The sequence below is a fragment of the Theropithecus gelada genome, chromosome 7b (assembly GCF_003255815.1).
Source record: "Theropithecus gelada isolate Dixy chromosome 7b, Tgel_1.0, whole genome shotgun sequence".
Classification (NCBI taxonomy): Eukaryota; Metazoa; Chordata; class Mammalia; order Primates; family Cercopithecidae; genus Theropithecus; species Theropithecus gelada.
This window is the reverse complement of record NC_037675.1, coordinates 66,956,145-66,968,828: the sequence shown is the minus strand read 5'-3', so window position 1 is coordinate 66,968,828 and position 12,684 is coordinate 66,956,145. Positions and strand designations below refer to the sequence as shown.

Genomic DNA, 12,684 nt, shown 5'->3' with positions numbered 1-12,684 from the left:
ACACATGTATGGTCAATTTATTTATTTATGTATTTATTTATTTATTTAGAGACAGAGTCTCACTCCGTCACCCAGGCAAGAGTGCAGTGGCACCATCTTGGCTCACTGCAGCCTCCGCCTCCTGGGTTCAAGGGATTCTCCTGCCTCAGCCTCCCAAGTAGCTGGGATTATAGGTGTGCACCACCATGCCTGGCTAATTTTTGTGTTTTTAGTAGAGATGGGGTTTTACCATGTTGGCTGGGCTGGTCTCGAACTCCTGGCCTCAAGTGATCTGCCCACTTCGGACTCCCAAAATGCTGGGATTACAGGCATGAACCACTGTGCCCGGCAGTCAGTTGATTTTTGATAAAAGTTCTAAAGCAATTAATAGGAAAGAGATAATCTTTGAAAAAATGATTCTAGATCAATTGAATAGCTATATGCAAAAAAATGAACCTCAACTTTTAGCTTACGTCCTTCTTCAAAATGGATCATAGTCCTAAATGTAAGAGCTAAAATTATAAAATTCCTAGAATAAACCAGAAAAAAAATCTAGTTACCTTAGGCTTCATAAAAATTTCATAAATACAAAATACAAAAGCATAAATTTAAAATTTAATAAACTGGACTTTGTCAAAATTAAAAACTTTTGCCCTTCAAAAGGCACTGTTAAGAAAATTAAAAGGCAAGCTGCAAACTAGAATTTCCAAACAAAAATTTCCAAAACATGTATCAGACAAAGGACTCATATCTAGAATACATATAAAGAACCTTAACTCCATAAGAAAGCAAACATCCCAATTAAAAAATAGGCAGAAGATTTAAGCAGACATTTCACCAAAGACGATATGCCAATGAAAATATGCATATGAAAAGATATTCAACAATACTTACAGGGAAATGAAAAAAACAACCACATACATACACAAAAAAACATGACATACCCCTACACATACACTAAAATAGCTAAAATTTAAAAGATAACCATACCAAGTGTTACTGAGGGTGTATGAGAACTAAAACTCTCAAACAATGCTGGTTGAAAATATAAAATGGTACAATCACTTTTGAAAACAGTTCAGTTTCTTAAAAAGTTAAAACTACACTGTTATATGACCTAGTCATTCTACTCCTAGGTATTTACCCAAGAAAAATGGAAGTATATGCTCACAGAAAGAGTTGTACATAAATATTCACAACAGTTTATTTATAACAGCCCCAAAGTGGAAACAACCAAGTGTTCATCAACAGGCACATAAATAAATTTTGGCATAACCATATAATAGAATACCAGTCAGTAATTAAGAATAACAAATTATTAACACATACACTATAGATGTCAAAATAATTATGCTGAGTAAAAGAAGCCAGACACAATAGTACGTACTATATGACTCCATTTATATACAATTCTATGAAACACAAACTAATCTATAATGATAGAAAGCAGATCTGTGTTAAACCTGGCGATGAAGGTGGGGAGTGGTGGAAGAAACACAAAGGGACATAAGCACACTTCAGAGTGTTGAATAAGTTCACTATCTTGATTGTGGTGATGGTTTCATGGGTGTATGTACATGTCAAAACTTAACAAACTGTATACTCTAAATATGTGCAGTTTATTATATGTCAACTATATTTCAATAAGGCTATAAAAGAAAAAAAGAAAAAGAAACTACTGCCAAACAATAAAGAGATTACCCTTGAATTTAAGTCATCAATAAGCCTTCTTATTTGTGTTAAACATCTGGTTCTATTTTTCTTTTGTTTTAAATTCTTTTCTATAGTCAATTCAGGCTAGGTTTTTAATTTATTCATACAAAAATATTTATGGAGTATTTATAATTATGGTAGGCACTGTTCCAGGCTCTGGAGTATAGCACAGAACCAAAGGTACCATAATATATCAGTTCTCTTAGTGTTACACTGATAATTCACTTACTCATTAACTCATTTATTTATATCCATTCTATGTTAATATTCTCTAATGCAGCACTTTGTTTTGGGGGAAATTCTTCAAAGCTAAATGAAATATTATGTTAGAGAACACAGATATGACATGTTATTCTTCCAAGCTCTTATCTTCAAATTAAATAAAATAATATGAGTGAATACTGTTGACAGATTCTACTTTTGTATGAAGGTCAATAAAGAGTTAAAGTTCACATTATCATTATTTAGGAAGGCAATAAGCAACAATTACATTAAAAATATGTTCCAAAAATATTGTGTATTTTGACCAAGCATATTAAATGCTTAAGAGAAATAGAAGCTGTTAGCTGCAGAAATTCAACTAAGAAATGATTTAAAAAACCAATATGATAACTATAATTTTATAAAATTGGCTCTAGTATTTACCATCTGCTTTTTCACTTGAGATGACGTAGCATTTTTTTCTTTTCTTCTTAGATCCATTGGTTTGGTCCTTTTATTTTTCTTCATCTTAATTTTGCTTTTAGTTTTTGCATTCTTCTAAGTTATTCTATCATCATTTGCTTATATTTATTTCTTTATTGCTTTATTTTCTTTATTTCAAGTCAGGCCATCCTCATTTTTCTTCTGACCATTTACTTCTCTCATTTTTCCATTCCAGGAAGAAAAAGTATATGCAGAGCTTATAATCAAATTGCTCTTGTGATGATTGATAATCATTTTTTAAATGGCACATTAAAATGTATTTGGCAGTTGGGGAAACTTGATCAACAACTGGTTATTTGATGATTTTAAACAATGATTCTTAATGTACTTAGGTGTAAAATAGAATGTGGTTATGTTTTGAAAAACTATCTTTTAGAAATTCATACTGAAATAAATACAAATGAAATTATAAAATGTTTGGGATTTGCTTCAAAATGAACCTGGAGATGGTAAGGAGCACTGGTAGTACAGATGACACAAAACTGATCATAAAGCTGGGTGATGAGGACAAAAGGGGCCACCAGCTCTTATTTTTATATATGTTAAAGTTTTTCATAATAAAAGTTTTCTAAAAGGGAATGATGAAGGAGCCCATAGGAAAACTTAGTGTACCAGAGGTATGGGAAATAGCAGAAAGATCCAAAAAAAGGATCAGAAATATAACTTATCAAAACAAAGAATTGTAAGGAGTTTCAAAAGTGTGTGTGTGTGTGTGTGTGTGTGTGTGTGTGTGTGTGTGTCTGGATTTGAAGACAATCCAGGAATACTCTCAGGAAGTTTAAGTTACTAGACTTTAAACTTCCTAAGGGCAGACACCATGTCTATTTGATTTATGACTATATCCCCAGCAATGTACCTAATGCCCAGCACATCCAAATACTTAAAGAATGAATGCACCAATGAACTATTCAATTGCACCCTAAGCTCCCACAAGCAAGGGCTCTGTAAAATCTGTAAGAATTCAAAATAAAGTTGTTTTTAATAATGCTTAGAAAACTTCCTTCAATAAATTTTCTTTACTTCCTATCACCAGCCTATGTCCTTAGTCAGCTTCCATTACAGCAATCCCCTCTGTTACTTCATGAAATCTACCCATGCCACCATATCCACTACCACTTCTTGTTCTGTCCTTAGTCACGTTTTTTTTTTTTTGTTTTTTTTTTTTTGTTTTTTTATCTTGGAAAACGTATTTTCTTTCTCAGTATACTCTTAGGTTTTAGTTCTGAGAAACTGTCTTCTTTTTCCTAGATGGTCTCCTCTTAAACTAAAAATTTCTTTCAAATAGAGAAAAGCTCTGAAAGTTTCTGCCCATCCCAGTTGTATTAAATATTTAGCAAATATTTTAATGTAGTTAAGCTGACAACTTTTTCTAATGAGTTACAGATATTACCACTTCTGGCTTTATTCTGGTTAGGCAGAAATACAAATGCAATCTGAATTACTTGGTAGAACACAATTCACAACTCTAAAAACATGTGATGATTAATTTGATCTCAGAGTCAGTATACAAGCAGATAAATAATGTCTATAGTTATATTCTGGCTTTAAATCTATCTTAATGAATTAGTCCTCTCAAAGAAAAATGGGATCAAGAAAATCCTGTGTCAGAGTGAGGGGTGCCATAATCTGAAATGTATGTTTAATAGCCTCAATAATGCATCCCCAGCATTAACATTCCCCTTTTCCCAAAGGATCATATACCGTCACTGGAGTTTTCTATTTCACCAATAAAACTTATTTTTGAATGGAAAAAAAAACTCTATCTTCATTTAGAAAGTGAAATAGTTATTTTCCATTTTCATACCTTTTTTCCTCTCTCTCTCAAAAAAAAAAAAAGAAAAACAATTTCCAGTAAGAGTCCTATTCAAAACATAAACCAATGCAAGCAAAACACGGAAGCAAACCAAAAATTCTTTTTGGCCGGACACAGTGGCTCATGCCTGTGATTCTGACACACTGGGAGGCCGAGGCAGGAGGATTGCTTGAGCTCAGGAGTTTGAGACCAGTATGGGCAACACAGTGAGAGAGGAGGCAGTTAGGGGCTGGTTAGGTAGACAGAGAGGGAGGGTCTTGGGAGAAGGACAATGTTCACAGGAACAACTGTAGGATAGCACCTACACTGCTTCTGCAGCTAACAGGAAGAAATGTGGTTAAGAACTTCCCCTTGTGCCAGGGTGTTGCTCAGAAACAACTGTCCCAACTTAGGCGCAGGTGCAATAAATCAACCTAAATGTTCTTAACTTGACCGAGCTCATTATGTCATTAACATGACATTAACATTGTGGTTTTACCACCTGTCAGTTTGGCTTAGGCACGCATGAGTAATAACCAAGATGGAGTCACTCTGGCCAACCCCAAGCATGTGCAGATGCAACAACACCCCTAGGAGGGAGCTTTGCCTCAACCCACAGACAACTTACTGGCTTCTGCCACATAAAAGACCCAGAAGTCAGTCCCGCTTCTGGCAACCTGCTTTCAGGGCACCTCTCTTTGCCAAGAGCTTTCCTTTTGCTTAATAAATCCTACTCTACTCACTCTCCACATGTCCACATGCCTCATTCTTCTTGGTTGTGGAATAAGAACTCAGACCTAGCTGAACTAGGGACTAAGCAGACAGCAACAATAGGGAGATCCCATCTCCACAAAATAAATAAATAAATATAAATAAATCTTTACTGTTGTTTCTTTTTACATACTTTATTCACCTGAAATGGGCTTAATTTTGCTTAAAATATCAACGTTGGGGCTACGCAGAAAACAAAATCCATTTTTATATACCAGAAGACCGATAATTTCAAGTTAAACTGGGAGATATCCTTCCCCAGAAGCTATTTGCCCTAACTAGCAGCACTTTTCGTGAGAATTGCCAACTTCCAACTGCTCCAAACAAGTTAAAAAACTAAGGCATTGAAGTATACAGATCTCACTCATCGTGCCTATTTAATATAAGTTGATGAGAAATCACAACATAAATTTTCTAAAGATAATCTTTTCCATGTAAAATCACCCAAAAGTCTAGGAAAATGACTTACATTATGGTAAAATGTGGACTCATAATGAATATATATCAGCAACATGCAGTTTTAAAAATGGACTTCATCAGAAACTACAGAAATAGAAACAATAGCATTTTCTCAATGTTATGATTTATGTAACACAAAAGTAAGACCAGGACAAAATGGCATTTAATACAATCCAATATTATATGTTCATTTTGTGAGAAAAAACTTTTTAGATAAACATATGTAGTAAAAGGCTAAAGTCCTTAGGAGATTTGCTTGATCCATTCTATTTGAGCCTAATAGCATACTTGGGGTTGTCTTCAATCCGATTATTATAATCTTTTAATCAGTTTAATCTTTGTAAACCATGCCATACAGCCTTCAACTCTGAAGAGAAAATGATTTTGACAACCATGGACTTTGTCCCACTAAACTCTAGTTGCCCAAAGTGCCTTTTTAATTTTCCATTATGTCCTGTGAAATTGCTCCTCTCAAGTAAACCAATATACAGGTTACTAAAATTGAGACCAAACTTCTTGTCATAACTGAGGTATATATTACTATAAACTAGAAATCAACTCCAATTGGAACCTTTAAAACCAGGCAAACACATGAAAATTAAATTACCTGCTCCTGAATGCACTGGACCAAAAACAAAATCAAGATGGAAATTAGAAAATTCTTCGAACTGAAAGACAGTAACGACAAATCCTATCATAACCTCTGGGATATGGCAAAGGTGGTGCTAAGAGGAAAGTTCATAGCCCTAAATGCCCACATCAAAAAGACTGAAAGAGCACAAACTGACATTCTAATGTCACACCTCAAGGAACTACAGAAACAAGAACCAACCAAACCCAAACCCAGCAGAAAAAACTAAATAACCAAAATCAGAGCAAAACTAAATGACATTGAAACAAACAAACAAAAAAAATACAAAAGATAAACAAAAAGCAGGTTCTCTGAAAAGATAAATAAAATTGATAGCTCACTGGCAAGATTAGCCAAAAAAAGATGAGAAAAAAATCCAAATAACCTCAGTAAGAAACGAAAGAGGAGATATTACAACTGACACCACAGAAATACAAAAGATCATTCAAGGCTACTATGAGCACCTTTATGCATATAAACTAGAAAACCTAGAGGAGATGGATAAATTCCTGGAAAAATACAACCCTCCTAGCTTAAATCAGAAAGAATTAGATACCCTGAACAGAACAATAACAAGCAGCGAGATTGAAATGGTAATTAAACAAGTTAACAACAAAAAAAGAGTCCAGGACCAAATGGATTCACAGCTGAATTCTACAAGACATTCAAAGGAAGAATTGGTACCAATCCTTTTGATACTAGTCTACAAGACAGAGAAAGAGGGAATCCTCCCTAATCCATTCTATGAAGCCAGCATCACCCTAATACCAAACCGGAAAGGACATAACCGAAAAAGAAAACTACAGACTGATATCTCTGATGAAAATAGACACTACAATCCTTAACAAAATACTAGCTAACCAAATCCAAAAACATATCAAAAAGATAATCCACCATGTTTAATTAGGTTTCATACCAGGGATGCAGGGATGGTTTAACATACACAAGTCAATACATGCCATACAGCACATCAACAGAATCGAAAACAAAAATCGCTTGACCATTTCAATAGATGCAGAAAAAGCATTCAACGAAATCCAGCATCCCTTTATGATTAAAACTCTCAGCAAAATTGGCATGCAAGGGACATACCTCAATGTAATAAAAGCTATGACAAACCCACAGCCAACATAATACTAAATGGGCAAAAGTTGAAAGCATTCCCTCTGAGAACTAGTATAAGACAAGGATGCCCACTCTCACCACTCCTCTTTGGCACAGTACTGGAAGTCCTAGCCAAAGCAATCAGACAAGAGAAAGAAATAAAGGGCATCCAAATAGGTAAAGAGGAAGTCGAACTGTTGCTGACAGTATGATCGTTCACCTCGAAAACCCTAAAGACTCCTCCAAAAAGCTGCTAGAAACTGATAAAGAATTCAGTAAAGTTTACGGAAACAACATTAACATACCCAAATCAATAGCTCTTCTCTATATACCAACAGCAACCAAGCAGAGACTCAATTCAAGAACTCAACCCCTTTTACAATAGCCGCAAAAAATAAAAATAAAATAACTTAGGAATATACCTAACCAAGGAGGCAAAAGACCTCTACAAGGAAAACTACAAAATAGTGCTGAAAGAAATCATAGATGACACAAACAAATGGAAACTCATCCCATGTTCATGGATGGGTAGAATCAACATTGTGAAAATGACCATATTGCTAAATGCAATCTACAAATTCAACGCAATCCCCATCAAAATACCACCATCATTCATCACAGAATTAGCAAAAAACAATTCTAAAATTCATATGGAACCAAAAAAGTGTCCGCATGGCCAAAGCAACACTAAGCAAAAAGAATAAATCCGGAGGTATCGCACTACCTGATTTCAAACTATACTATCTGGCCATAGTCACAAAAACGGCATGGTACTGGTATAAAAATAGGCACATAGACCAATGCAACAGAATACAGAACCCAGACATTTATTTACAGCCAAAAGCTTACAGCCAACTGATCTTCAACAAAGCAAAGAAGTGGGGAAAGGACACCCTTTTCAACAAATGGTGCCGGGATAACTGGCTAGCCACATGTAGGAGAATGAAACTGGATCCTCATCTCTCACCCTATACAAAAATCAACTCAAGATGGAATAAGGACTTAGCTAAAACCTGAAACTATATAAATTCTAGAAGATAACACTGGAAGAACCCTTTTAGACACTGGCATAGCCAAAGATTTCATAACCAAGAACCCAAAAGCAAATGCAATAAAAACAAAGATAAATAGCTCGGACGTAATTAAACTAAAGAGCTTTTGCACAGCAAAAGGAACAGTCAGCAGAGTAAACACACAACCCACAGAGCAGGAGAAAATCTTTGCAAAGTTTACATCTGACAAAGGACTAATACACAGAATCTACAAAGAACTCAAACCAGTAAGAAAAAAAAAATCCCATCAAAAAGTGGGCTAAGGATATGAATAAACAATTCTCAAAAGAAGATATACAAATGGCCAACAAACATAAAAAAAATGCTCAACATCGCTAATAATCAGGGAAATGCAAATCAAAACCACAGAGCAATACCACCTTACTCCTGCAAGAATGGCTGTTATCAAAAAAATCAAAAAACAGTAGATGCTGGCCTGGATGCGGTGATCAGGGAACATTTTTACACTGGTGGGAATGTAATTAGTATAGCCGCTAGGGAAAACAGTGTGGAGATTCCTTGAAGAACTAAAAGTAGAGCTATCATTTGATCCAGCAATCCCACTACTGGGTATCTACCCAGTAAAAGGAGTTGTTACATGAAAAAAGATACTTGCACATGCATGTTTATAGTAGCACAGTTCGCAATTGCAAAATTGTGGAACCAACCCAAATGCCCGTCAACCAACGAGTGAATAAAGAAACTATGGTATATGTGTATGTATATACTGAGTGGAATACTATTCAGCCATAAAAAGGAATGAATTAACGGCATTTGCAGTGACTTGGATGAGATTGGAGACTATTATTCTAAGTGAAGTAACTCAGGAATAGAAAACCAAACACCATATGTTCTCACTGATATGTGGGAACTAAGCTAATGAGCACACAAAGGCATAAGAATGATAAAATGGACTTTGGGGACTTGGAGGAGTGGGTGGGAGGGGAGTGAGCGATGAAAGACTACAAATAGGGCGCAGTGTATACTGCTCAGGTGATGAGCGCACAGAAATCTCACAAAGCACCACTAAAGAAATGTAATCAAATACCACCTGTACCCCAGTAACCTATGAAAAAAAAGAAAAATATTTTTTCAAAGCACTTTTTCTCTACTGAGATTGTCCCCATCTCCTTGAATATTAAAATCACCTTTTTCTCCCAATGCGGGGAGGAGGGGGGGGAGGAAAAGCATGAAAGTAATAACTTGTTAAATAGCAGTATCTGAAACTGAAGGTAAGGTCCAAGTAAAGGGCTAGATTTTGCTATACTTTAAAGAGCCAGTGTAGCTTTACATTATTAGCATGATTTGCAAATGAAATTCTCTAATACGGAACCACAAAAATCGGCATATGGAGGATCAAATTAGCACTACAGGTGAAAGCACTTGGCCACCTAAAAACCAAGGGAGGGGGAAAGAAACTAAAGCAGGTGGCAGGTACTTGTTACAGTTTAGGTAGCTGAACTATCACCAGATCATAGTTTAGAACTATCACCAGATGTAGTTGGTGAAAATTTAATGAATATGAGGAAATGGAGGAAGCTCAGAAACCACAGTTATTTCCATTTTAAATAAGGATGATAGTTCTGCACCACCAGCTGTTTATAGTTCACTGAGTGAGGTTCTAGTTGATAAAAGGTAATTACCTCTTCCCTACAGGAAGTGAAGTGTTTCTCATTCTGCAGACACCTCTGATGAATGGCCATGTGGGTATGAGACCAAGATAGCGTGCCAAGATCAGTTTGGTTTTTAATGATCTCTTTAAACACTTGATTTTCTATTTTTTCCTATTTAAGTGTAGAAAAATGTGCACCTTAAAATATGTAGAACCACATTACTGGCTGTCATTTTGCTTTTACACAACACTTTAACTTTACAGGGAAAGTAGAGCATACACAGATAGCATGCCATCCACAGCATTAGAAAAGATGAGGGTGGAGGATGTTCCATGGTCATTTCAACTTCAAACATTTTGAGATTTGAAGATTCTACTGATTCATTGTTTTCCCCTGAAAATGATTCTCTCTCAGTGCCTTATCAGGTAAGGATGTTCCCACTATCCCAGCCATTTCAGTTCTTTCATCTACTTGGAAAGGCCTATCAATTTTATCTTCCCAATCTCTCTCAAATTTGCCTCTTCATTTCCAATGCAAACTGCCACATACCTTAATACTTCTTACCTGCACTATGGCCCTCTTATCTTGTCTCCCTGCTTCTAGTCTCTTCAAATAATCAAGTTCAACTAAAATACTACTTTCAGATTAATATCACTTAAGTACCACTCTCATCATACCACTTTTGTATGTAAAACCTTTCAAAAGCAGGTTGTGACTCCAAAATAGAAAAATGCTTATGGCACATTAAGCAGAAAAACAAAATCAAAAATAAATTATTTCCTTACAAATATGTAAGACGGTGTGTACATACTAATAAGAACTAGAAAAAAACACAAAAAGTTAACAGAAATTAATTTTAAAGGGGCTGAGACTTGATGTTTACCAATACTTTCTGTTATAGTACCATTTGTAAAACAAATAAGTAAAATCTTTCAGTGACCACTTACTGCTTATGTACGATAAAACTTAACCTCTGTAATCTGTAATTCCAAGCCTACCTTTCCAACTTATTTTCCATCCCTACTTTCACACAACCTAACATTCCAGACAAACTGAACTGCACACTTATCATATTTTCCTGTACTGTTCTTTCCCAGTTACGAGCCACAGCTTACATGATAACCTCCAGCTGGTACATTCTTTTCCTTCATTTCTGTGTGTCCAAATCCTATTTAACTATCTTTTATAATTCAGTTCAAACAATACATTCTCCACAAAACTGTCCCTGATGTCTCCTTACTCAAAACTCCAATAAGCATTTCATCTATTTCTCTCCTATAAATGTAACATGCTATATTTGTATTGTATTGCGTGTGTGTGTGTGTACGTGTGTAAGAAGTAGCTCCCTTTAGGACAGGGTCTTTGTTTTAGCCAACTTTGTATTCCACTCAAGGAGTAACATAGTGTCTTTCTGAATAAATATGTAAAATATGTGAGTACTTATTTTCAAAAGGGCCAGGAAGACTAAAAACTAACTGAAATTATTACTCTTAGTTATATCATGATCCTTCTTTTTTTCACTCAAATTTATTCTTAACTCAACCTTCTTACCTGAAGATATGTTATTCTCCGCTGGACCAGTTCTGTCAGATCTTTGGCCTCTTTTTCCCGCCAATCACCTGCTCCATCTGTTTGACTGAGGTAGTATAGATCCGTCATTATAGACCTGTTAAAACAAACAACATTGGAGGTCTTATTAGTACTGCTTCACTGGATTACACAAAGTCTTAAGATGAATGCCAAATTCCTCATAAAGATTGATGCTCATATCGATGCTGATACTCATCTTTTATTTTCTATCAAGGTTGTGCAATTCAAAAATCAGTCTCTTAAAATCCAATATTCATTCCTATAGTAAATTTTCACTGTTGAGAAAATACACTTTTTTTGTTCAAGCTAGTCAGCTGCACTTGTTTCCCAACATGGATCACTACAGAGATCTGGTGGAAAGTGAATACGCAAAGCAAACAAATGAGTAAATTAACATAGAGAAAGAAGTTGATGTTAGTATTTGTTAGTACCTCTTGGTTCTCTCTACTATCATTTCGTGTCACCTTTTAATTTTTCTCTTCAAAGTTAAACACTCTGAGTGACTGGAAAAAGATCAGAGGAAAATTTTTACACAACTCTTAACAGTATAAACCAAGGGTCAGCAAACTTTTTCATTAAAGGCCCAGATAGTAAATATTTTAGTCTCTATGGATCTCTAAGATCCTTTGCCTTTGTAGCAGAAAGTCGCCATAGATAACACGCAAATGAATAGGTGTGGCTGTGTCTGAATAAAACTTTATTTACAAAAACAGGCAATGAGTCAGCTTTGGTCTCTGGGCCATAATTTGCTGAGTCCTGGTCTAAACTAATAAAATGACTGTTTAGCATCAGAATTCCCACTCTGTTTAGCATCAGTAATTTCAATTACAACATGCTGGATTACCTGCAGAGTAAAGTAAAATCTCCAGTAAGCTAAAAAGAGAAACTTTAGGGCTGCTACAAATGGTTTTATTTATATTGCATTAAATAAAAATTATGACTTGCATTTAGCAAGAAAGAAAAGTAAAAAGCAAGAGTCTCTGTTTGTCTAACATCCTCTACAAATCTGTCGGCAAATTTATAGCTAATTTCTAATTTTTCACATATCACCACCAGCACTTTTACCAACTGAGACACCATCTTCTCTCACCTGGATTACAACAACCTCCTAACAAGGTCTCCCTGCTTCCACCATTGCCTATGTCTAAAGTCTATTCTCAATATATCAGACAGATCCTGTTACAACATCAGGCAAATAATGTTACTACTTTGTTCTTAACATGAATTGGCTCCTTAGCTCACTCAGAGTCAAAGCCAAAATTACTACTTTGACCT

General features: G+C 35.3%; 1 protein-coding gene across 6 annotated transcripts in view; it reads right to left on the bottom strand.

The window, feature by feature from the left end:
• The window catches only part of FUT8 (fucosyltransferase 8), a 352,844-nt gene that overhangs the window by 102,719 nt on the left and 237,441 nt on the right, over positions 1–12,684 (bottom strand). For all 6 annotated transcript variants that reach the window (XM_025391950.1, XM_025391955.1, XM_025391953.1 and 3 more), the window contains one exon: positions 11,371–11,485. In XM_025391950.1, coding sequence (XP_025247735.1) covers positions 11,371–11,485 — 115 coding nt within the window. The remainder of the gene's footprint in view (positions 1–11,370; positions 11,486–12,684) is intronic.